The sequence below is a fragment of the Biomphalaria glabrata genome, chromosome 1 (assembly GCF_947242115.1).
Source record: "Biomphalaria glabrata chromosome 1, xgBioGlab47.1, whole genome shotgun sequence".
In the NCBI taxonomy this organism is placed as follows: Eukaryota; Metazoa; Mollusca; class Gastropoda; family Planorbidae; genus Biomphalaria; species Biomphalaria glabrata.
This window is the reverse complement of record NC_074711.1, coordinates 72,907,643-72,935,255: the sequence shown is the minus strand read 5'-3', so window position 1 is coordinate 72,935,255 and position 27,613 is coordinate 72,907,643. Positions and strand designations below refer to the sequence as shown.

General features: G+C 38.0%; 1 protein-coding gene across 2 annotated transcripts; it reads right to left on the bottom strand.

Annotated features, from left to right (window-relative positions):
- Positions 1 to 233: 233 nt before the first annotated feature.
- LOC106050355 (kelch-like protein 24) lies at positions 234 to 13,492 on the bottom strand. 2 transcript variants are annotated; one of them, XR_008775125.1, is made up of 3 exons: positions 13,404 to 13,492; positions 9,034 to 12,070; positions 234 to 3,335 (listed from the first exon to the last, which is right to left on the bottom strand). XR_008775125.1 is itself a non-coding variant. In XM_056013181.1 (2 exons), exons 1-2 carry the CDS (start codon positions 9,093 to 9,095, stop codon positions 2,912 to 2,914), a joined length of 486 nt encoding a protein of 161 aa, XP_055869156.1. In that variant the 5' UTR covers positions 9,096 to 9,190; the 3' UTR covers positions 234 to 2,911. The 2 variants fall into 2 exon arrangements, 1 of the variants encoding a protein (XP_055869156.1); XM_056013181.1 differs by lacking the exon at positions 13,404 to 13,492 and having other exon boundaries at positions 9,034 to 9,190.
- Between the last annotated feature and the right edge of the window lie 14,121 nt (positions 13,493 to 27,613).

Below are 27,613 nucleotides of genomic sequence, written 5' to 3'. Positions count from 1 at the left end.
AAGTCCTGACTTTGGACTATTGGAGACTTAGCTATGTAGTAGGGAGGTGTAGGACTACTTTTACTCAGAGAATCATTTGTTATGCCATATTCTGATGAATTAGTTTTGCAACTTGGTTCTAGCAACGTCTAAACCCTAGTCTCCTGTAAAGCAGAACATTCACAAAGAAAAACGAGAAAGATAATTGAAAAATAAACAACACATTAAAATTTGAAAATAATATTGAAAAGCGATTGTGATTTTAAAAAAAGCATTTATTTGTATACTCATTACAATGTAACAATGTTGAAAGACGACAGTATGAAATTGACAAGAGTGAAATTAAAATCTTAAAGCACAACACCATAATTTTGACAAATATTCATTTCTCCTCCAATGTGCTGACTTGGTAAACAATAAAACAAAAACCATGCGAAATAAATAAAAGCGTGAAGAATGGAAAGATGTAGAAGACTTAACAAATAAACTCCTTAACAAACATCTTTCAACAATGACTATGCTAAATTAACATTTTTTTTTAAATTACAAATCTACAAAGTATCTTTTATATTCGTTTTTATTGCGCGGAAAAAAAAAAGCCATAAAATGGACTTTGCTAACCATCAACCAAACAGTGAATCATACATGAGCTGAAGTATCTGGTCCACTTAGAATAACAATACAGAATCTTAAATGAAGTAAACATAACAGACTCCACTCTGACCCACAATTTATCCATGGCTATATGATTTACGATTTTAAGTTTATTTTTTTTTTTTTTACAATTTATTTTAAACTTATAAATAGTATTGAATACCTATCACTCGCTGTGATGTTCAAAGTGAAGCTTCTAATAGGCTTTGAAGCTAATTTATACGTTAAATGGTAAGGTTATAGGATGTTATAGGTATGTATGAATGAAAGAACTGAATGTGTAAAACAAACATCAATCAAAATTTATGTTACGCCCCTAAGCTTTAATAAAACAGCCCGCATTACAATGCTCTTCTACTCCAAACACAATTTTTCTGGTCCTCAAATTCTATAAGTTCTCTTTGTGTGTGTGTGTGTGTGTGTGTCTTTTTCATCCTTGAATCTTAGGGCCCGCAACTCTCTAATGTAGCCTATGCATAAACACTTTTTTGGCCCAATAGATGTAGCCTTATCGTCTGTCTGCGTTATAAAGCTCCACACACAATTTTGTGAAATGAAACGTCCCTGACCTTGACTGTCTGACAATATAATATCAGTATAAAATAAAGCACAGTGAATAACTACTATTTAACGACTGCTGATCAAAATGACCTATGACTTCGATGTCTTTGTATTTCTTATATAGTCTCCCAAGACTTTGCTAGGTGAATACGTTATATTTAACACTTCCTGCAAACTTTCTTAAGGAATATTTTTTTTTCTAGTGACCCACTTGCTTGTTTCAAAACTATCTCTTCAAGAACTTCCCATTTCTATGCATCATGACTAGGCTGTATCCGCTCGGTAACAGAAATGTGCTGCTGAATGTGACAAATGCTACAAGGCAAAGAGGATAGACGACTTCGAAGTGAAAACGGCAAGCCAAAAAATGCAAACGAAATGCAATTAATGGAATTAATAAGCCCAAACTAACCATGTCCTGAATGTAGATATATTTTCATAGCGAAACATGGACTCCACTGCTTCCTATAACCACGAAAGATAAGCTCACTTATAGTTAATTTTAAGATACACATTCTCTTGACACGATGGGCCTCATTAAGACCGGCCTTAGGTCACTGCAACCTATACGGCTGCAGTGGGCCCCGCACTTTCATAGGCCCCTCGCTAATTCGAAGTGTATATCGTTAAATTAAACATTATAACTTATATTACAGGGTTCTCGCGGCCTCCCGATTTTCCAGGAGCGCCTAGAAATCTCATAGAATCATTAAAATCTACTGAAAACTCATAAAAATCTCCTAGGAAAAATAGACAAAATTGTCATCTTTAAGGCATATTCTACAAAATACCGCTAAAACTCGGTAGAACTTTTAGCATATCTGTCCACTAGATACACTGCTTCTCCAAATTACTTTGTTGCACTCAGAATATTTTTAACAATACCCGTAACTGTGGTTTTGGTGAAAGAAGCTTCTCGCGCCTCAAATTAATCGAAAATAAATTGAGGGTGACAATTCACGAAGATAGATTGAACAATTTGGCAATTCCTGCTATTGAATGTGATCCAGAATTTTGATGATCTACTGTATGACTTCGCTACACGCAATGCTCGGAAAGTAAAGTTGATCGTTATTTTGTAAAGAATGAATAAAAGGCAAAGATGAATATATTTTCTAATAAAAATCTTAATTTTCACTTATTGTCCTTATCCCTATCCAGACGGCGCAATCCGTTTCGCATAGAGCCCAGCAATAGTTAGGGCCGGTCATTTGCCGCAGCGAAAGCCTTTCATTGATTTGTTACTGCAGTGCAGACAGGTATTACTTGTTTGCAGAAATGGTGAATTAAATCCCTTTATATTCTGAAATACGAGTTCATAATTAGGATTTATTACTATCTGAGAAGCTTGCATATTGACTGCTGTTATTGCCGCTGTGTTGGCCAAGACATGCTTATTAGTCATAAGGGAGGCCAAACATATTTTACTAACTTGAGATAGATTCACAGCATGAAACAATGTTCCAAGGTATTTTAGTCTGTCCATTTCTGAGCCATCTGAGTTAATGTTATCTTTTTGACACCAGTTTATGATAGTCTCGATTTTAAAATCGACACACACTGTTGATTCTTGAAATTGTAAAACTTTTTTGAAGTCTTCAACTTCCATCTGTTCAAACATCCCCGACTGAGCAAAGTTGTAAAAGTGTTTAGCCATAAAGTTGATCGCCAAATTGATGATTTTCTCGGAAGATAAAAGTTGCGCGAGGCTGTACATTTAGTAGCAGTTGGCTTCATTCAAGTTCTCCTGAATAAAATCCTCACATAAGGACATCAAGAAGACAATCTGGAGTTGATGAGCAGCCTTCCAGATTTCTATTATGGTCTTCGGGGTCAAAACATCAGAGCCACTGTAGATCACATCGAGGATAAGTTTAAATATATCTGGGGACATTCCTTTGACTACGACTCGCTTTTGTCTGCTTTCTTTCATGTCTGACCTCAGCAGAGCCTCAAAGAATGTAGAGCACGCACTCAGTACAAATCTATGACATGGAAACTCACGTTCTTCTACCACGACAATGAAGTCACAAAACATTTCTCTGTTTGAGCCCTGACTGAAGCAATTCAGAACGTCCTTAGCAATTTTCAGTTGTCTGTCATTCTTCTTAGAAATGTTGTCATTAAAAGGCTGTGGATACCTGAATAAAAAATACTTATCATTACATTGTTTAAAAGATAAAATAACACAAGATAATTTTATTGATTTCAAGAACTGAAAATGTAGTTGTATTCCTAATTATTTTTTCTTCAGTAGCCCTATTATTTATTATAACTATTGACAACACATCTGAAGCTAACAGAGCCGTTGTCTTCTTCGCCTGTTCTCTACAAGGGCTTTTCTTTCGGCCTCAAGTGTGAATGAATTCTTAGCAATCTTTATAGGTAAATATGTTTATTCCATTTTTTCTAATAATCAAATATAGGCTACGTTCTAAATGTCATAAACATTTGTGAACCAGGTCTTATAGGTACAAGAAAGTAATACGCCATTTTCTGTCTAGGAATTTTTTTAAAAAGAGATTTGACTCCAGTTGTGTTTATTGAGAGTCCTAAGAGTGCACGAAACCTTCTCCCAGATTACCCCCCCCCCCCCTTCCCTCTTTCCATGTGTCTACAAAAGTAATTGAAAAAGTGGAGAATATATTTATTTACGAGCCATTTAAAATTAAATAATTCATAAATAAATAAATAATACATAAAATTACATTGATACACTACGTAACTAGCTAATACATATGCACAGGGGCGGCCTTAAGCCGATTTTACGATTGCTCCAAATAGGGCCCTGCGCATGGCTGGGTCTCTGCAATTTACATTTGCATATCATTATCAGTTATGGCTCTTGTCACAGGCTCTAAGGATGTTGACTGAAAGGGTTAATAATAATAGTGTAACGTATGATTGATGTAGCTTTAATTAACCCACTGATGCCTATTGCATTTGAATTGCTTCCTTTGCATCTTGTTTAATAAATGTTGATGTAATGGGTTAGTTAAAAGTAATAATAATAATAATAATAATAATAATCTCGTTGCCTGTCAGAGGACGGTACTTCTGCAGACCTGCCACATCACCAGAAAATTTCTCGGTGGAAACTTATAAAGGGACTACGATGAATTTTGTTTCCCTTTAACGAAACTCAACCCTGGCTTCGCCAGAGAATGAATACTCGTTCTTTTCTAACATAATAATAATAATAATAATAATAATAATGATAATAATCTTTATTGCCCGTAAGGAAATTTGTCTTACAATTTGTGCATTATAACTAAAAAAAAAAATTCACACAAGACTCATAATTTACATGTGAAAAGTTTATATTAGATTGTTTCTATTTAATGATTTGATTGCCAGGGGAACAAAAGAGTTTCTGCCCCTGTTTGTCTTGGCTATTGGTGTCTTGTATCCTTGATGTGATGGTAAAATACAAAATCCTGACCCAAAGGCTGATTTTTTTATTTCTAGAATCTTTTTAATAGTTTTTATTGTAAAAAAAAAATTAGAAGAAGGACCTTGCAAGCATCTATAAAATTGGGCCCCACAATGTGTAAGGCCGGCCCTGCATATGCACACATCATGGGCGTAGCCAGGATTTTTTTTCGGGGGGGGGGGTTTTGGGGGGGTGAATTTTTTTCTGCCCACAGACCCCCCCCCCCGCGAAAAAAAATTATATGTATTTATGTGTGTGTATGTACATAATCTTTATTACATTCTGACCCTTCATTCTTTCGAAAGACGTTTATTGTGCCCTAGAATAGGTTCTTCCATGAGTTAGTGAAAAAATTGTAGATTCCCTGACATTACCAGCAAAGGGGTCTGGGGGAGCGCTAGGAGCTCCCCCAGCGCGGGGCGAAGCCCCGCCCCCAAGCACTATTTCTGATATTGAAAACCAACAAAATACATATTCTGAGGTATCTACAGTGCATTTTCCTGCTATTAAAAAGTTCTATTTCAAAAACCTAATGTGCTATTCTTACTGACTTAGACCCTCCCTCGTCGTTCGACGCATTTGCCATCAAGCTGTTTCCATAAAAATCTGTCACTGGTAATGTCTGAAGCCTCTTCCCACCTACCATGAGGACCTCCATGAATGAGTGGCGTCAAGTTGTTCTAGGATATCATTGCAACTCTTCTTATGCGTAATTCATTTTGTCGGAGAACATGTCCCGCAAACCTCATGCGTCGTTCTCTCACAATCTTACTAAGGGGTCGACTCCCAGTTCGGCATAGGATTTCCTTGATTTAGATCCGATCTCTATAACTGACTCCTAAAATCTGTCTTAGCCATCTTTGTTGAGCTACATTTAGTGTTTTTCGATTTCGGTAGATGACTATTCACTGCAGTTTATTAATGGAGCCCTGCCACTGGTAAAAATGTGTAACCTCTCTTGAATACGCTCTTTGAATTAAGTGACTGTAGTTTGCTTTAGATTTTATATCGAAAAGAGAAGTTTTATCGTCAAAATCTTCTGTAGGGGGATCTTAGACTCAAAACCATCTAGAGGGGTTTTAAACTTTAAAAAAAAAGCCATGTGTAGAAGAAACTCAAAACTCCCGATTGGCTTGGCTACGCTCAAATAATTTTAGTGTGTAATTTGCTTTTTTTTTTATATTGAAGATTTATTTTTAGCACCAAACCCCTCTGAATGGGGGTTTAAACTCAAAACCCCTTTCGGCAACGCTTATAGCATTTTGAGTGCGTAATTTGCTTTTTTTCTTAAACTGAAGATGGCGGGGGGTTTAAACTCAAAACCCCTTTGACTACGCTCATAGATTTTAGAGTGAGTAATTTTCTTTTATTTATATTGAAGAGGTACTTTTTAGCTTCAAACTCCACTGGAGGGGAGTTTAAACTCAAAACCCCATAGACTACACTCATAACATTTTTAGTGTATAATTTGCTTTTTTTTTATTATTAAAGAGGTATTTTTTACCTTCAAACCCCACTGAAGTGGGGTTTAAACTCAAAACTGAGTCAAAACCCATTTAGCTAAGCTCATAACATTTTGAGTGCGTAATTAGCTTTTTTTATATTAATAAGGGGGTTTATGCAAATTTTAGACGGGGTTTTAAAATCAAAATCTTCCTTAACTGTGCTCTTGGAATTAGGGGATTTTCGTTTGCATTTTTTGTTTTGTTTGTTTTATAGAAGAGGGGGAGTTAACTGCAAAAACCCCAGGTAGGGGGTTTAAAACTCAAAACCCCTGGTAGGGGGTTTTAAACTCAAACCCCCTAGTAGGGGTTTTTAAACTCGAACCGCTCTGGTAGGGGTTTTAAACTCGAACCCCCCCCCCCCCGGTAAGGGTTTTTAAACTCGAACCCCCCCCCCCCTGGTAGGGGTTTTTAAACTCGAACCCCCTTTGGTTGTGCTAGGGCAAGTGATGGTTTAGTATTAAAATCTCACCTAAAATGAACAAAATCAAAGCAAAAAATCAGTCACTATATTCCGACTCCCCCCCCCCAGGGGGGGGATTTCATTTCGGGGGGGGGGGGGGGTTTGAACCCCAAGAACCCCCCCCTGGCTACGCCCATGGCACACATATGCATAATGGAAATGTAGATCTATTACAAATTTAATAAATATTATTAAATGAGCTTTGATTTTAAATAAGAATATATGGAGGCTATCATTTTTGGAGGCAAATTAATAAATAGCAAGCTTTTTGGTGTATCCGGTGTGAAGAATACGGAAGTAGAGATAAACAAAGTATTTTTAATAACCTTTTTTTTTTTGCACTTTTCAGCACTGGTGAATAAAAATTTCTGACGGCTTTTGCTTTTAGTATGATGTAATTTAAAAAAAAAACGTATAACACTCTGTGTGGTAAAAAGTTTGAACAAGTTATTTTTCCCAAACCCAATCTCGGATTAAGATGAAATTTTGCACAATTATTTCTTTTAGCTGACAAAACAAGAATATTGTTATAAACTTGGTGGAGGCACAGAGAGGGGTAGTGGTGTGTGTGTAGTCAGCCGACGCAAATCGCCCCAGGCCAAGGCTAGACGAGCGGTCAACCGTGACGAGCTACGACTGTCAGCCGAGTCGAGTGTCAACAGGACAGTTCGGGAAGGATCGCCGTCGTGAACAGAGCTCAGGAGCGTCACGAGAGTTGTAGTCATCTGACCACCTAGAAACGTCGAGCGGCGTTCTGTCCGGTTCGAGAAGGCCACTAGGGACCCTATATAAGAGCGGAGTTGACGCAGTCAAGACGGTTCAGAAAGGAGGTTCACGACAGGGGTTCAGAACACGGTCGACTACAGCACATTTCAGCGGTGTGGTTCTGTACGGAGCATTACGACGGTTCAGTGCGGAGTACTATCAAGTACAGTTGAGACGAACGGCGTCTTGATCTTGGTCTGTGATCGAGTCCGACACAACGAGCCTAGTGTGTGAAGTCAGTCCTGAACTGTTGAACCCAGTTCAAGCCCGGAACGAGACGGAGAGGCCAGTGCAAGAGTTGATACGGCGGTACGGCTATTAACAGGAGAGATATTTGTACAGTGTACGTGTTGCCAATTGTACAGTATTGGCTGTTATTTATTCAACTATTAAAGTGTTACGTTACTTTGGAGCCCTGAGTTGTCAAGTTCTTTAAGTTGGTGGTGTATGGTGCAGTTTGCAGAGAGCCTGGATAGTGAGATTCGTAACAATATATAATTTTTTTGTACCAACTATTTAATTAACTATTGGTAAGGTATTATTTTGTTTGATATCGAACAAGGGAAAGAAATTGTATTTGACTGATGTGGTGGTATAAGTTGAATTCATCCTCTTTATACTTTGGAGGCCGCCGCTTTAAAGTTTGAAACTAACAATAGATAAATATGAAATCGTCATTTTCAAAGTGATTAGTGTGTTTGCTTGAGGAGGTTTGAGCTCGAGTTTGAATTCAGGTCGTTCAACTTTTATAAATGCATTTAAAAGGCGATCACGGTAACATTCATACAGATACTCCCTTCTTTTTCCACCCATCCTTTCCTAACTGGTCTAGACAAGTGATAGGATCATAGCGTAATAGGAAAGCTAAAAGCATGAATTTGCGCTAAACAAAAACGATTGGTAAAAATACTTCTATTTAAAAAGTTCTATTCATATAGATTTATCATTGTTATTCTAGAATCTAGATCTTTTACACATTTAATTACATGATTAATACAATTACACTTATTAAAAGCTTTGTTTTGTTTTTTTAAATAATTTTTTTTCTTCTAGTTTGGCCTGAGTTATAAGGTAACTCCCTATCTCAAAGCATTATCAAAGTTGGAGACTTCTAGATCTAGGTCCGGTTTACATGTTCCCTGTGGGGCCCACACGTGACATCGATGTCGTTGCTGGCTGTACACGTAGTTTTTGTTAAAGGCCTTTGAATCTTAGAAATACTAATATTCTAGTACTATTATTTATGAAGCTTAATCTTCACCCGAATTCTTCAATCCTTCAATCCAGTGATTATTTGGTAGTACATACATGAAATCATACATGTGTAAATACAATATAATTTTTGAAAACAAATTCTGGCGATTTTAAAAAAATGTAATATTGGTTGAAAATATTTAAATTTTTAACAAGCTATTTTATCACGAGAAAATGAGATCATGACCAATCTTTATTAAGGCATCTTTCGATGTTAATAGTAGTTGATCTCAATCATAGATAGGCTATAGATTTAGGAATTATTTGTTTTATTTACGGGCTTCATGGTGTTAAGGGAACTTATATTATCTCCCCTACCCCTTTTACGGCAATACTCTAAGTCTAAAGAACATTCATACTAGTAAATTTGTCAAACGGTTTGAATTTTATAAGAAACAAATTGACATCTAAACGTTACTTACATTGAAGCTTTTACACCACTACCAAATCCCTGTCCTGGAGTTGAGAAAAAAGAGGAATTCATGTTGAAGTCTTTTGCTTATAATTGAAATCACATGATATTGAAACAACCTTTGTCAAATCATTTCGGGAAAATCTTGAAACTGTCAATACCTAGAAAAGTTGTTATCTTTTTTTAAAAAGTCAAAAACTGAATGTACTTGGCAGGTCGCGTAACAGTGAAAGCTACGAGTTCTGATCATGATTGCAATTTTTTTCTTTTACGGCATATAATGGAATAACGTTTTTCTTTTTTAAAGATTTTTTTTTCAAAGTTTTTCATTAAAATTCGTTTTTCTTTCATTTCATTTTTTTTCTCAATGTATTTTTTTTCTCAATGCATTTTTTCAGTAATGAAGGACTGACATTTGTTTTTAGCACCCAAGCCGATCCGGCGAGAATTCTTGGGACATTTCAAACTACGTCCTTTATCGTGTGGTAGCGTTTTCTTTTGTGCCTAGTGACTAAGTGTACTGCTTACATGTATTTACATCTTGTTCTTGGCTTAGTTTGTATAAACAATGGAGTGAATGATGCATTGGACAATTTTAAATTGATTTAATTTATTTTATATCTGAGGACTATGTCTCTTGAGGTCACAATTTTATTTTAAAAAGTAAAAATTACACATGAACATAGAATTACTATTTTGATTGTTACTTTTAATCTATGTTTTAATGAGAACACTTAAAGTGTGCAAAAAAACATCCTAACAATCAATTACATTTATATATTGTGATAATAGAGCTTCAGTTTCAAAAGTAACATCGAGTGATACATTTTTTTCAGATACCGTGTAGTTTCAGAAATAAGGGACTACTGCTGGTTGTAAAAAGTAAAGTTCCCCTTTCAGACTTTGTGGTCTATAGGGCAGATAATATAAAGATCAACTGTTTCTTTGGACTACGGTTAACGAGGGTGTCATGTGGCCAGCACAACGGACAACCGCCTTTACTTTTCCCCAACTAATGTCAGGTACCCATTAGAGCTGGGTTGACTCAGAGGCGCCAAAACATCCAAAAATTAAAATTGCCAGTCTTCACCAGTATTGGAACCCAGGATCCCCCGGTTAGGAAGCAAAGTGCTTTACCACTCAGCCACCGCGCCTCCGACTGCTGGTTGTAGATAACAGCAATAGAAAAGTGTATCCTTAATGCCTCGATCCTACACAAGTTTATTGAACAACTATATCTCTCAAGAATGTAGATGTTATTTAAATTATTCGAATTTAAAAAAATATAAATAATTAATTGACTAATTGGTTATTTTCAAATTGATTTATGCTGTGTAAAGTGCAATAAATAATTATTTAAAGTTTCAACGTGATCCAGGAATGAGTCCATCCATCCATCCATCCCAGTGGCGCTACAGCCCATGGAGGGCTCTGGCCTGCTTTAACACATCCTTCCATTCAGATCTCTCCTGGGCCACGCCTCTCCACGCCCTAACCCCAAGCTGCTTCAGATCTGCTTCCACGTCATCTATCCATCGCATTCGGGGTCTGCCTTTGAGTCGCCTGCCTTTTGGTTTTTGCCTGTATACGATTTTCGCCCCTCTGATGTCTGACATTCTTTCAAGGTGACCTGCCCAACGTAGTCTGTTCTTTTTTATTTCGTTCACTATTGGTGGGTCTTCATATAATTGATATAACTCATGGTTAATGCGTGTCCTCCACCCTGTTTCATCCTGTATGGCACCATAGATTTTCCTAAGGATTTTTCTTTCCCAAGTGTTAAGTAAATTTTCAGATGTCTTTGTCAGTGTCCAGGTCTCACTTCCATACATTGCTGCTGGTCTTATTATAGTTTTGTATATTATTTTCTTGGTTTTACTTGAAATCATTTTGCTCTTAAGTAGATGGTGGGTGCTATAAAATGCCCTGTTGCCTGCTGCTATTCTTTCCTTTATTTCTGTTAGTAGGTCATTTTTGAAATTAATAGTACTTCCTAGATATTTGAAAGTTTGGACGTTTTCAAATTCGTGGTCTTTGATTTTGATATTTTGTCCCTCTGTTTGATTGTCTCTTGTCATTGTGATGTACTTGGTTTTACTGTCCAGGAATGAGTGTGGGCTGAATAACGTGTTCAAATATCTGAAGGGACGAAACCCTACTTATATAGCCGTATCTGTGAATACTGAAGAATTAATTGCCCTTGTTGATATCAAACAAAATAATTAATTACCAGTAATTAATAGGCTAATTTTTTAATTTTTTATTTTAAAAAATTGATTCTTGTCTAGCCTCAGCCAATGAATAATTGTGCAAAGTTTCAACTTGATCGGAGAATGTATGTGGGAGAAATAACATGTACAAACTTTTTTACCAGACAAATACACAGACAGACAAAGTGAATTAAAATAAGTTTGTATCAATTAATATTTCTAGGAGATCATCATTTTACAGCTACCAACTTAAACTTATGTAGGGAACACAAGCTGTTGATTCTTGAATCTGCATGATTGTTTTTAAATCTTCAAATTTGATTTTTGCAAACGTCGCAGGATTAAAAGTATAGCATTGGGTTGCCATAAAGTTGATTGCGAATTTGACAATTTTCTCTGAAGATAAAATCTTCGCCAAGATGTACATTTCGTAGCAGTTACTTTCATTCAAGTTCTCCTTAACAAAATCTTCACATAAATACATCAAAAACGTAATCTGGAGTTGATGAGCAGCCTTCCATATTTCTTGTATGGTCTCCAGAGTTGGAACATCAGAGCCGCTGTAGATCGTGTCGAGGATAAGTTCAAAAATATTTGGAGTAATGCCTTGGATAAAGACTCTATTTTCTCGACGTTCTTTCAACAGAGCCTCAAAAAATCCAGAGCATGCGTTGAGTACAAATCTATGACAGGGAAACTCACGTTCTTCTACCACGACAGTGAAGTCGCAAAACATTTCTCTGTTCGAGCCTCGACTGAAGAATAAGAACTTCACTTGAAATTTTCAAATTTCTATTACCTTTTTTAGAAGGGACGATCTTTGGAATCTGTAGATTTCTGAATAATAAATGAATTTATTAATAATGTTATTGAAGAAATGTAAAAGGAAATGTCGTAAAACAATTTATTTCAACGGTATATTTTTTCCCAAACAAAATCAATATTCACAATTGGCATATTTCATAGTGCATTTGTGTTAGACCAGAAATGACTCAAACTCAAAAACTGCCCCCGAAGTGGTCCGCTCAGGTAGATAAAAAGGCAGGTTTCAATATTTTCAGAAAGAATATCAGAAACTATGAGCTCAAAGCTATCATTAACTTCAACTCTATCTCCGTCGATACAAAAATAAGAGACGTGCTTTTGTTTTGTTAGTTTGACTAACGACTTGATACCCCAGGATACGAAGATTTATTAATGTTATTATTATTACATTGTTAATATTCATGTGTATTCGATGAACTGATAGTTATAAAGGTATAGTTAAATCCTAGGTGTCACTTAAAAAGACCGTATCACGAATAAAGAGATTAGAAACAGGATTAATACCGCAATTGGACCCCACGATGACCTGCTAACCATTGTTAAAAAAACGTAAACTCAAATTCTATGGCCACATCACAAAGTCCTCGTTCTCACAAAGACCTTTCTTTAGGGAACAGTACCAGGAAGAGGATGAAGTGGAAGACAGAGAAAGCGATGTGAAGACAGTGAATTAAATTTTATCAAAGGCAAAGGACAGAGAGAAAAGGAGAACGACGGTAGACAGATCTTGTGTAGAGCCCCAATGGTCTATCAGACTATCGGATGGGTGAAGGTGAGGCTATATGAGAACCTGGCCTGACTGATGTTATTGAATGACTATCTAATATATGTTGTTGTTTTTTTTGTAAAGGGGGAATCTCTAAATCGAAACCTCATAATATTAAACTCTTCCCTTCAATTAGAAAAAAAAATCCTTAATTTTAGTGTCATTGTGGTGGTGATTACCTGTGTTTGTCTACTTGTATAATACAAAAAACGATACTTATTAATTGTTTTTTTTTTAAATGATGTTTCCCTTGTATGCATATTAAATAATTTTTCTCTTTAAAATAAAAGTAAACACTTTTTTTGTGTGTAAATATAGGTAAAAGTAAAACAGGCAATTGTGTTTAAAAATTGCTGAGGCTGTGGTCCTCTTACTAGAAAGTCTCCTGTGTTTGTTACTACTAATAGTGAAAAGTTGTAAAATTGGTATATCTTTATGAACAAACTGCTTGCATAGTTGATTTTAACAAATTAAATTTTTCGCTTTTAGAAAAGAAAAAAGTAGCCGTTGCATCAGAATTTTGAATGGTCTAAAATATCATGATGTCGGATTTTCCATATGCTAATAAATATTACTTACTTTGTTCTAGCGTCACAAGCTGCTAATTTTGACGAGAGAAACATGTCTAAACGTTATTAGTTAATGCTAATTGAAATACATAAAATGTATATAGACACTACCTTGAAGGCTTATCACTTAGGGAAAATCCAGAATCTTTTATTGTTACAGGTCAGTGAGTTGGATAACATGTGACAATGTCAACGTTCGAATTCATATATTTAAAAAAAAAGTTATTTTATGCAATTTAACAGAATAACGTTGTTGTTGTTTTCCTCTTCTTGTAGCCTATTACTCTCTTTTTATAGCTATACCTTTCTTTTAAAAAGATAGCCATAAACAATGATTTATTATTGAGCAACACAGTATTCATTACAGTTTATTTTTAAGTACCACATCCTTCCGTCTTGAATTCTTTACCGGGGCTTTTTTGTTTTTTTGTCCTTCTAGCTATGACCCCTAATGGGGTTGTTAAGAATCTCTACCGTATCACTTGACTGAGGTTAAATATACCTTCATTGTTTAATGTTTATTAGCTTAAAAATCTTGTGGGGAAACAGGAGCAGATAAAATGTTTGTCGATTGTTTGATAAGCAGTAGGCTACAATTTAAAAAAGCCGGTTTTAAACTTTTCATACCAACGACCAACTATGACTAGTGAAAATAAATCAGATAGTCCCTCTAGTCGACTGCCTGTATTGGAGATTTTTTAGTTGAAGAGAACAATGACATGGGTGCAGATGAAGAAAGCTTCTCAGAACCTAGTTCGGTGGAGAGGTGCGGTTGCGCCCAATGCTGCCCTGGGAGTGCACAGGATTAAGTCAAGTAAGTCAAACAATGTCAAGGACGCTAAGTGGAACTTCACTGTTGCCTGCTAAATTATTCTTGTTTTATTAACAAAAGAACTTAGAAACAATGGATTCTGCAGTGCTAAAAAGTGAGCAAAAATTTTCATATACATTAAAAAAAATATCAATATTTCCTTTATATTTTTATATATTCCTAAGGGCCCTGACACTAAATTCATTCACGCACTACTCACTTATCACTGATTGTTCCACTTGCGAAACAAAATATAAAGAAATTGTGATGCCACCAAGAAGAAAAAAAAAGTTCGCACTCCCCTTAGAGAGCTATGCAAGAGCGCCTTTAGCTCCCCAGTATGTCTTTTTTTTTTTTTTTTTGCCTTTTGAGCTGCCTAAATGTGCATTTTCTGGGCATCTACATCTGATTATTCATCGTAGTAAAAAAAAAATAAGCACAGGTCAAAATAAGTGAAATAATGTGAGGCGGGGGCCCATGTGGATACTGAATAGTCAGTGACAATGAACGCACAAGTGGGCACAAGTAGTGTTAGTACGTCACAACGTCGTACGATCATCTTCGAGACTTGTAGCCGACCTGAAGATGTCAACACATCGTTTGTTAGACGCTTTTGAGAAATGTGTTGTTTCTCTGTGTAAATGAGGGGGTTGGGGCCTTGGAGCCTTGAGCCTAAATTAACTTTCTTATGCAAAGCTATTTAAATTTTATATTATTATATTAGAATATTATTATTATCAAAAGTCTCCTTCAAAAGTTTCCTAATGTCAGCATGTCGGTTCCCGCAGTTTGAGAAACGTTAATTTATAGGTAGAGAGTTTGGTGGTCACCCCACCTCCTAAAAATGCCTCCTAAATATTAAAAATCATGCATATTAAATAATCGTACAAAAGCAATAAATTTCGTTTAATGCTTATAAAACCTCATTTTGTCATAGAACTATAAACTATAAGTATTGAATTTAAGCAAGTGTGACGAACCGTTTTAGCTCACTCGAGGTATCACTCAGGTCTAAGCATTTAATTAATTTATTTACTCGCTATTAATCATCAGTTTTATTAATTTAGCCAATCAAGCGCTAAAAACACAGCCACCACCCCTCCAATCCAACCCCACCCCTTTGGCATCGATGTCACATTTTACTATCCCCACTTTGACACGTGTCACACTAGACTCTTGACAAGATTACACTCCCTCCATCTATCGTGGCAAACATCCGTTGACCCCCCCCCCTTTTCCGGGAGCGGCTGGTCACTTCAAAGTACCCTTTCAACTTAACGCCTCGGGCAACGCTGTTCGTCTAGCACTAGCCATTATCATAATATAATCTCCCTTGATGTACCCAGCTCTGATAATCTCCCCTTCATAATCCACCTGACCACCTGGGCTGATTTCCTGGACTTTCAACTCGCGCCTTCGCGCGGTGTCTATCTCCCGGAAACGCTGTCACGGTCAAGCGAGGATCTCTTTGTCAAAGACGCCAGATAGTCTAGACCACCTTTGCACTTATCTCCCGCCACTCACCCCCCCCCCCTTTCTATCCACGTGTATATGGACAAACTTCATCGTCCGATCTCATTCACGCTGGAGAGCCCACAGGGAGCACATCTATCTCTTGCTTGAGCTCTAGACTATTTTCATTCCCTTATTTCACTTGGATTGGTGGTATGTAACTTAGTAAAGTGCTTGACAACCATTTTACTTAGCAATGTAAATATATATTTGTGCATTTATTACTACATTATTTGTGTACATATTTGTGCATTCTTATTATGGATAATGTAAGTAGATTACTGTATACTTATATTTTATATCATGACTTTGTGGCTAAATGTTCAAGCCATCTGGACTAGATTCTATTAACAATTCTTACCAGATGTATTTAGCTCTTTAACTATTATTAATTTAACTCGGATATATTAGCGCTCGGCACGAGCCCTCAATATAGTATCATTGATTAATTCCTTGGCAGGGAATTATCAAAACACCTCTGTAAACATGTCTTATTACTGAGTATGTATTTACTTATGCTCTATGTTTACTTATGTGAGAGCACGGGCGAGTATCAGACGTTGATCTCCCCTTCCCCTTTCATCTCATTTATCTTAGTGATGTATGTACTTGCAATTCACCGTGATTGGTGAGCGTCACTTATATTACTTATCATATATCATTTGTTACTGTTTGTTATTTCCCTTTATGGGAGTCCCCATTATTATTGTTATCTCCCTTGATGGGACACTATATTCATTTGTTAGGTCCCTTTGATAAATATGAAACTAGCTTATGGTTTCTATACACCAGTCTGAAGATGTCCTTCACGGAAAGGCATCTACCTCCCAGTGTTATCATTATGGCTAAACCGACGCATACATCATATCGTTGCAGCTTTATCTATAGGCTACATCTGCCTGAAATCTTAGCAACCTAAAGCTGATAACAGATTTGCTGGCACCAGATCTGTAGACATCAGACCTACTCATCCTTCAAGAGTCCAAGTAACAACGCTAGCCACAGACTCGTCACTGGCTTAACTGATTGGTAGACGCAGCTTAGCTCTGCAACCATACAAGTTGGACTGCACACGGAGCCTGGATCCACTACGCCAGCCCACAAGCAGACAGCATCAGTATCAGCCACACCCGTCTCACCAGTGCAGCACCGGACCAAAAGCTAAGCAACCAGCCTAATGACACTCAGACCATTTGGTTCTAATATCTGATGATGATAGTCCTATATATGTAAATACGCTAGATCCCATACTAGCAACTGTACAGCATTTCACCCTTCATTACCTTATTTTGTATAATAAACTGTACATAAGTTTACATCTAAATATAGTATTTGTTGCCTGCATTATAACGCTGTGCTTGTAGTTTATATGTGCAAGTAAGGATTCTCAAACCATAAAAATCCCCTAGACACCCAAAACGGCCAAATCTTAATCCGACTTGTCACAATGGCGAGCCTCGTCCGTGATTTACCCAACTAATACTGCAAGCACAGCAGGCAACTCCCCAGTATTTTAACTATCATCATTGTTAGAGCACAAGACTATAGAGTGTCATTCAGAGATATTTTATTTTTCTAATTTTGTATTGCTGTGATTGTACTTCATTTACAGGTTCTTAAGCACCAAACAAAGGTTAATACCACTGTAACAACACTTGTGTCAGATGTAACAACATGCACGATGTTACGATGTGTTGTTATGCCGGGGATTTTACTTGAATTCAATTGTTAACAAAAATGACGATCTAGACTCACAAATTGACGACTCTTTGATAAGACAAAACTCTGGAACTTTATTTAAATATAACGTAAGTACAGTTATGTACAAATTACAAATCAATGAGCATATTACAAAGGCTTTTCAAACAGAGCTCTTAGAAACGTGACTAGCTACAAGAACATTCTTTTATCGACTAACTTTTACTACCGCCAATTCTCTGGCGCTAACTCTTTTCAAAAATGTCTTTGTTTAAATTCAAATCAACCAATAGATTTCAAACATACTAATTATGTCCCTTGGGTAAATCCTGACTTGAATGTCAAGTGTCTAAATTTGAGGATTAAATCCCGAGACTCATGTCGAGGGCTTATATTACTTTCAAAAGTGAAATGTACAAACAATTCTATAATGTAATCTGTGACATATTACCCCCCTCTCCATTTAGCATTTGTATGGTAATAGAAATGCTCATATGTATTAAAATATTTAAATATACACAAAATACCATACATGAAATTAAAGAAAAATGGTTGAGGTAACATATGACAAAATAAAGTCAACTTGGAGATAAAAAAATATGTAAATGCAGTGAATAAAATTATTGATGACTTTGAACACCTGTTCCGCTATTCAAGTGGTTATGAAAATGAGACAATGCTTGTCATGAACAATATCAAAAATTGTACAAAGCATAATACTTGGATAAATTAAATCTTGAATTGAATAGGTTATGAAGCTTCATGATGAAATTAAAATATGACATTATAACTCATTTGTGAAAATGTGTACATGGGAAAAAATATATTGCATATGAAAAATTGACATAGAAAAATAATTGTGATAGTACATGACAATCTTCTGAGAAAATAATACTCAATGTGAAATAAATCTCAATATGTGTGAAGCAATGAAAAATTCCAATTGTCTGTCATGTATCTGTACTATTATAATAGGATATATGCAATAATATTCGACCTGAAATAAAATACCTGATTTAAAATTAAAATGACTAATGCATGTCATATGCAAAGATGCTGAAACATAATTAAAAAAGTATCTTGAATGAGTGACCTTCCTCAGTGGGTTGCTTGGTGCTGAAATAAATACAACATCTGATATAGAACTCCTGTGGAAAAAAATGAGTAGACAAATTAATTGATTAAGTACAACTGAATACTGTTCTTCCTTGACGAGTATGAATGATAATGGATCAAGTGGCACTAAATATGCTATAGTACATATGTAGAGTAGAAATGTAAAGTTCGGAACCCTTCTGAATTGCCGACATGGATGTGCATGTGCGTTTTCTAAACTTGAAGAAAAGGTCTTTCAGTTTATGAAGCTGTTGTCTCCATGTCATAATGATCTCACATATAATGTCTGATTGAACCGCGCTTGAGTTTGGTGAAAATAAGAACTGTCCGAAACCAAAACTCAATTTTCTGGTTGATGAACTTTGACGCTGTAGAACAATGGTAGCGGAATGCTTTGCGTTAGAATGTTCGATAGAGCAATGACTGAACATGTCTGAGTTCAATCGGTCGATACAGCAATGTTGAAGAAGTTCATTTGTTCCTTTCTGAAGAAAAGTTGCCCCTTGAGTGGATGGAGGATGAAACTTGGTGTTGTCAATGTTATTGCTTTCTGAGTTGTTTTCAAATTGCAGTAATGGGAATGTTTCAGAAACACTGGTAAGGAAATCTGCATGGTCTGGAAACACTTTAGTGTCCTTCACTTTCTGTAGTGCTATGTCATCCAGAGTGATGACCTTGGGAATGTCAATGTTATTTGATGTAGGTAATGAAACATCTAACTCAGGAATGGGTGTTGATGATGTTTCTTCTTCCTCAGGAATAGTTGCTAAGCTTGTAAAATTATCAACTTCTGCTTTGATGTCTTCATTATCTGTTTCATGGTAATGTTCAAACATATGAACATGAAATACTTTGGTAACCTTGTTGACATTGATTTCATAAAGCAGGTTGGAAATCTTTCTGGTGATGGTAAATGGACCTTGCCATTTGTAGAATAGCTTGTTACTCCAATCTGGTAACAGTAAATTGACTTGATCTCCTTGAGCAAAATGTCTTGATTTCATGTGTTCATGTAATATTCTTTGACTTTCAACGTTCTTGGTTGTGATGGCTTCTTGAGTTGACTCACATTCTTTCAGATAAGGAATACTTGTATGAGTGGTAGAGTCAAGTTGAAAAGTTTTTCTTTTGTCTGGTATAGCCAAAGTTGATTGAATATAAGTATCTGCTTCTGGTTCATGAGACTTGTCTTGATTGTAGCAAAAATATTCAATGCATATCATAGTATTTGATGCAGATGTAGTCTTATTCAAGTCTTGATGTATGAAGTCATCATGTGTGAAATATGACTTGTCTTGATGGACTTCAGTTTGACCAGTTAGAGTTTTTGTATCATTGCTAGAGACTCTGGGTATGTCGTCAAATTCGGACGTGTCGTTTTCATCTTCTTCTGGTATGACTGCAAGACATGAAATGGCTCTTTCATTATAGAATTTCTTTCTATAGTTGGCTGAAGTTGCTCCGTATTGGCGCAGTAGAGCTTCCTTGATATCAGAGTAAGTGCTGCGTTCATTGATGGACAGTTGTGAGCAAATGTTGACAGCTTTGCCAGTCAAAAGGGTGAGGAGTGAGCTCGACCAATGTGCTTCAGGTAGACCGGATGTTGTAGCTATTTCTTCAAATCTTATGAGATACGAGTCCATATTGTCAATGTTTTCGTTGAAAGCCGATATTTTGTTCATTAATCTGTATTTGTCAAACATACTTGAGTGATCTTGAATTGAAATGCTTTCTTTATTTTCTTTATTTTGCCTTTCGAATTCCATTTTTTCTTTTTCATGTTGTCTTTGCTTTTCGGCGTCTTGCCTTTGTTTTTCAGATTCTTGCCTTTGTTTTTCAGCTTCTTGCCTTTGTTTTTCAGATTCTTGCCTTTGTCTTTCAGCTTCTTGCTCTTGATATTCTTTTTCTTCTTGTTTCTCTGCCCACTGGTCTGGCTTTGAAATTTGCTTTTCTTTGGCAAATTCTATTAATTCGAAGAATCGTTGTGTTCTAGCACTGGAAGCCATATTTAATTTTTTTTTTTGTTAGTTTCTTGTATTGGAGCAAAATTTACAATATCTGGATTTTGGCTTTATCTCAGATATAATAATAATATAATGACAAAGTTCTTGAAGCCTCAATTTGCTAATAAATTCTTGACAGTAGACTTGTAGTTACTGGAGTCGTATGATTGATATATAGATCTATTGAGCCGATGTACTTTTTACTGGTTTAACAGTTGGTTAAATCTGGTCTTCTGTTTACTTTGTGCTGCTCAAATGATTATTTACTGGTCTTCTTTATAATGCCAGTTATTTGATTTACTGGTCTTTTTTTATAATGCCAGTTATTTGCTTTACTGGTCTTCTTTATAACGCCAGTTATTTGCTTTACTGGTCTTTTTATAATGCCAGTTATTTACTTTACTGGTCTTTTTTTTTTTTATAATGCCAGTTATTATGTATATTGGTCTTATTCCTTTTGCCAATTACATATAATAATAGATTTCGTGAGTTAAACGTAACTCTAACGAAAATCTTTATAAAAGAATTATCGATAACCAACTGACCTGTTAAACACAGAAATTCTGTCCTCCGTTAAATAAGAATGAAGCTCCTTTGAAGAGTTTTAGAAATTGGTCCTAGATCTAGATCTTGAATAAATTTCGTTAAAAGTTGTCCATGAACTTTTATTCGTCGGAGAGTGCCAAATGTGACAACACTTGTGTCAGATGTAACAACATGCACGATGTTACGATGTGTTGTTATGCCGGGGATTTTACTTGAATTCAATTGTTAACAAAAATGACGATCTAGACTCACAAATTGACGACTCTTTGATAAGACAAAACTCTGGAACTTTATTTAAATATAACGTAAGTACAGTTATGTACAAATTACAAATCAATGAGCATATTACAAAGGCTTTTCAAACAGAGCTCTTAGAAACGTGACTAGCTACAAGAACATTCTTTTATCGACTAACTTTTACTACCGCCAATTCTCTGGCGCTAACTCTTTTCAAAAATGTCTTTGTTTAAATTCAAATCAACCAATAGATTTCAAACATACTAATTATGTCCCTTGGGTAAATCCTGACTTGAATGTCAAGTGTCTAAATTTGAGGATTAAATCCCGAGACTCATGTCGAGGGCTTATATTACTTTCAAAAGTGAAATGTACAAACAATTCTATAATGTAATCTGTGACAACCACCTTTCCTATAACTCTTAAGTAATTGCTTTCAGCAGCTCCGTCATCGTCTCCACCTCTTACTCTACCCTCTGCCTTTCCCCCTCACTACCCACCCCTCACCATACTAGCACCCCTTACCACCATGGCCAGTGGCACACGCTCCAAAGCGGACTCTGACATGAAACAAAAAATAGCTGAACTCAGAGAACTCGCGGCCGTCATGTATGACGATGAGGCAAAGCAGAAAGAATATGTGAGGGCAGAATTTGAGAAGGAGAGGGAAGAAAGTAGAAAGGAGAAGGAAAGGGAACATGAAATAGCTATGGAAAGAGAGAAAAGGGAAGCTGAAGTAGCTATAGCTATAGCTAAAGAAAAGGAAATCACGGAGCGAGAAAGGGAAAAACAAATAACTGAGAGAGAAAGGATAACCGCGGAGAAAGAGAACGGAACCGCCAGTCAAGCTTCCTCCGGATCTCGCCCGGCTAGCCCTGCCTCCCAGCAAAGTTCCTCAAACGGCCTACCACACATGCCAATGGAGCACTTCGACGACAAGACAGAAAACATCGAAGTTTATCTGGTCCGCTTCGAAGAAGTTGCGAGCTACTACGGTCTGCCAGAGGAGAAATGGTGCTTCCGGCTATCCCAATGCCTCAGAGGCAAAGCCTACGAAGTATACTCTAAACTCCCCTCCAGCCAGCGGGAAGACTATGCAGCCCTCAAACAGGCGCTACTCGTCCAATTCGAGCTGACGGCCGAGGCTTACCAAAAGAAATTCAGGACATCCCGCCTAGAGCGCCGAGAGACCTACGGTAATCTCTGCGACAGGTTGGACAAATACCTGAAGAGGTGGCACACTCTTAGCGAACTGCCAGAGACTTTGGACGGCCTAGTGAGCCTCATACTCGCAGAGCAGTTGCTAGAGTGCATGCCTAACGATGTCAAAATCTTTGTTAGGGAGCAGCAAGCCGCTACACCAGCCGACATAGCTTCAGCTGCAGACCGGTACGCGACTGCCCGCAAAGACGTTAAGGACATCAAAAGCAAGACCTCAGCCTCGGACAAACCAGAGGACCAGCCCACTTCTTCCAACAAACACGCTCCTTCTAGCCAACCCTCTCCTTTTACTAAACCTCATCACCAAAAAGCACCAATCCAACGACCAGCCACGCCTACTAGCTACGACAGACGAAGCCACCCGCCTCGACATGGCCAGACCAATAACCATCACCGTGACCGGAACAGCACGAGTGATCACAGGCCCAATCGACAGCATCAGGCCCCACGTACTGTGTCAGCCATGACTGAGCTCCCTGAACCCTCTTTGCATAATCAGCCATCGCCTCTTGATGAGGAAGAGGAGGACTATTACGTCATATCGGCGCTGACCGTGGCCCCTGAACCCACTGCTTGTGGCCTTACCCAACCGATACCGCCTCACTCCACCGTATCACCTCCTGGGGTAGAGACTATTCTGATTAACGGATCTCCTGTCCAGGCACTATTCGATTCCGGATGTGAGGTGAGCTCTGTCATCAGCAAAGCACTGGTCGACCCATCGGATCTCACTGGTGGATCAGTGACGGTTCAATCTCTAGACCGTGGCATTCCTCCGAAGGTGTATCCTATCGCTCGGGTCCACGTAGAATGCAAGTATGTACATGGCACCATTGATGCAGTAGTCATGGACTCGCCAGTATACGACTTTGTTCTAGGCTCCAGGTACATACCTCTAGGAGTTGTCAATAAACCATACTTCTCTCTGCCTGTCGGTAGAATGACAAAGCAGAAACGTGGCAGCAACCAGCCGGTTGGAAGCCCTGGTCGCCACTCTAACAAACCCTTTACTGGCTCTTCAGCCAAAATCAAACCGCTCATCCCTGGCACTGGCACTGCTAGGAAGTCACGAGGTAAGCGAAATACCTACACTCGTGAGAGTCCTTGTAACTCCCGCTCTTCAGGTATCAAACCACTCATGCCTGGCACTGATCCTGCCAGGAAGTCACAGAGGAAAGTAAACTTTCACTCTCGCGAAAGTGGACCTCATCACGGCTCCACCCACACTTTAAGGCCACTCTTCCCTGACATTGACCGTGTCTGGAAAACTAGAGGTAAGCCGATTAATCGCACTCACGAAGAAACGCCTTACTATGGCTTCAGAGATAAGCCCCGTCCAACATACGCGCATTGGGCACTCCGCCATAACACCCATCCCACTTACTGGTCTGCCCCAAGAAGGAGATGTACCCAGTCCTATTCACCCGGCCTATTTCCCCAGGTTTCCAGAATTGCCTCTTCCACGTGGCAATCCGCCTGCGGACAGAACATAGGCGACAGCGGACCCTTAGGACGGACACCCCTCTGGACCTTGGCAACCTCTTAACTACTGGGAAAGTTTTCTTAAATGCTACGACCGACAGTAGACGAAACTTGAGCGATACCAACGTGAGCACTTTATAGATCTTTTAACCAAGACCTATCTTACGCGGGGAGGGTTGTGACGAACCGTTTTAGCTCACTCGAGGTATCACTCAGGTCTAAGCATTTAATTAATTTATTTACTCGCTATTAATCATCAATTTTATTAATTTAGCCAATCAAGCGCTAAAAACACAGCCACCACCCCTCCAATCCAACCCCACCCCTTTGGCATCGATGTCACATTTTACTATCCCCACTTTGACACGTGTCACACTAGACTCTTGACAAGATTACACTCCCTCCATCTATCGTGGCAAACATCCGTTGACCCCCCCCCCCTTTTCCGGGAGCGGCTGGTCACTTCAAAGTACCCTTTCAACTTAACGCCTCGGGCAACGCTGTTCGTCTAGCACTAGCCATTATCATAATATAATCTCCCTTGATGTACCCAGCTCTGATAATCTCCCCTTCATAATCCACCTGACCACCTGGGCTGATTTCCTGGACTTTCAACTCGCGCCTTCGCGCGGTGTCTATCTCCCGGAAACGCCGTCACGGTCAAGCGAGGATCTCTTTGTCAAAGACGCCAGATAGTCTAGACCACCTTTGCACTTATCTCCCGCCACTCACCCCCCCCCTTTCTATCCACGTGTATATGGACAAACTTCATCGTCCGATCTCATTCACGCTGGAGAGCCCACAGGGAGCACATCTATCTCTTGCTTGAGCTCTAGACTATTTTCATTCCCTTATTTCACTTGGATTGGTGGTATGTAACTTAGTAAAGTGCTTGACAACCATTTTACTTAGCAATGTAAATATATATTTGTGCATTTATTACTACATTATTTGTGTACATATTTGTGCATTCTTATTATGGATAATGTAAGTAGATTACTGTATACTTATATTTTATATCATGACTTTGTGGCTAAATGTTCAAGCCATCTGGACTAGATTCTATTAACAATTCTTACCAGATGTATTTAGCTCTTTAACTATTATTAATTTAACTCGGATATATTAGCGCTCGGCACGAGCCCTCAATATAGTATCATTGATTAATTCCTTGGCAGGGAATTATCAAAACACCTCTGTAAACATGTCTTATTACTGAGTATGTATTTACTTATGCTCTATGTTTACTTATGTGAGAGCACGGGCGAGTATCAGACGTTGATCTCCCCTTCCCCTTTCATCTCATTTATCTTAGTGATGTATGTACTTGCAATTCACCGTGATTGGTGAGCGTCACTTATATTACTTATCATATATCATTTGTTACTGTTTGTTATTTCCCTTTATGGGAGTCCCCATTATTATTGTTATCTCCCTTGATGGGACACTATATTCATTTGTTAGGTCCCTTTGATAAATATGAAACTAGCTTATGGTTTCTATACACCAGTCTGAAGATGTCCTTCACGGAAAGGCATCTACCTCCCAGTGTTATCATTATGGCTAAACCGACGCATACATCATATCGTTGCAGCTTTATCTATAGGCTACATCTGCCTGAAATCTTAGCAACCTAAAGCTGATAACAGATTTGCTGGCACCAGATCTGTAGACATCAGACCTACTCATCCTTCAAGAGTCCAAGTAACAACGCTAGCCACAGACTCGTCACTGGCTTAACTGATTGGTAGACGCAGCTTAGCTCTGCAACCATACAAGTTGGACTGCACACGGAGCCTGGATCCACTACGCCAGCCCACAAGCAGACAGCATCAGTATCAGCCACACCAGTCTCACCAGTGCAGCACCGGACCAAAAGCTAAGCAACCAGCCTAATGACACTCAGACCATTTGGTTCTAATATCTGATGATGATAGTCCTATATATGTAAATACGCTAGATCCCATACTAGCAACTGTACAGCATTTCACCCTTCATTACCTTATTTTGTATAATAAACTGTACATAAGTTTACATCTAAATATAGTATTTGTTGCCTGCATTATAACGCTGTGCTTGTAGTTTATATGTGCAAGTAAGGATTCTCAAACCATAAAAATCCCCTAGACACCCAAAACGGCCAAATCTTAATCCGACTTGTCACAGTAAGAAGTGTGGTCAGCGTGAAAGAGCGCCGAACCAACAAAAAGCTGAGAAAAGAAGCAGATCCATCTGCAACTGACCAAACACACCGATGCCACGTATGCGGCGGCTTTTTAAAGTGAGGATTCTTATAGGATATGAGAAATGCGCTGATCTTCAATCACGAGGGAGGATATATATATATATATATATATATATTTGGGGGGGGGGATTGGGGGGAGGGGAATCCACTCCCGAAAAAAATGTGTGTGTGTGCGTGTGTGTATACATAATTAATCTTTATTACATTCTGACCCTTCATTGTTGCGAAAGACGTTTATTGTACTCTAGAATCGGTTCTTAGTGGAAAAATTGTAGACTCCCCGCCATTGCCAGCAAAGGGATCTGTGGGAGCGCTGCGAGCTTCCCCAGCGCGGGGAACACTATTCTCGCTAATGAAAGCCAACAAAATGCATATTCTGGGGTATCTACAGTGCATTATCCTGCTATTAAAAAGTTCGGCGCATTGGGCGGCAAGCTGCTTCCACAAAAATCTGTCACTGGCAATGTCTGAAGCCTCTTCCCACCGTCTCTGAGGACCTCCATGAAAGTGTGGCGCCAAGTTGTACTAGGATTTCCCTGTTTGCGCTTTACTCGTAATGGCCTCCATGTCATCGCAACTCTTATTATGCGTAATTCATTTGTCGGAGAACATGTCCCGCAAACAAACCTCTGTTACAACCTTACTAAAGGGTCGACTTCCATTTCGGCATAGGATTGCCTTGATTGAGACCCAATCTCTATAACTGACTCCTGGAATCCGTCTTAGCCATCTTTGTTGAGACATATTTAGTCATTTAGTCATTTCGGCAGATGACTATTCACTGCACTTTAGTAATGAAGCCCAGCCACTGGTAGAAATTTGTAACCTCTCTTGGCTACGCTCTTGGAATTAGGTCACTGTAGTTTGCTTTAGATTTTATATCGAAAAGGGAAGATTTACCGTCAAAATCATTTTTGGGGGGGATTTTAAAATAAAAGATCTGTGGTTTTTTTTTTTAATTCAAAACCCCCATAACACGCTCATAGAATTTGGTGACTGTTTTCTTTAGAATAAATTTGAAGAGAGAGGTTTTCAACCTCAAAACTCTCTGTATGTGGGTATTTTTTACTCAAAAACATCAGGAGGGGTTTTAAACTTAAAAACAAAGCCCTCTGGAGGAGTGGGTTTAAACTCACCCCCCCCCCCTCTTTGGCTTGGCTACGCTCATAGAATTTTGATTGTGTAATTTACTTTATTTTATATTGAAGAGATATTTTTTTCGCTTAAACCCCGCTGAAGGGGTGTTTAAACACAAAACCCCTTTTGGCTACGCTCATAGAATCTGGTGACATGTTTGGATAGTCTTATATTGAAGAGGGGCATTCTTTTTTATTATAGAAGAAAGGGAT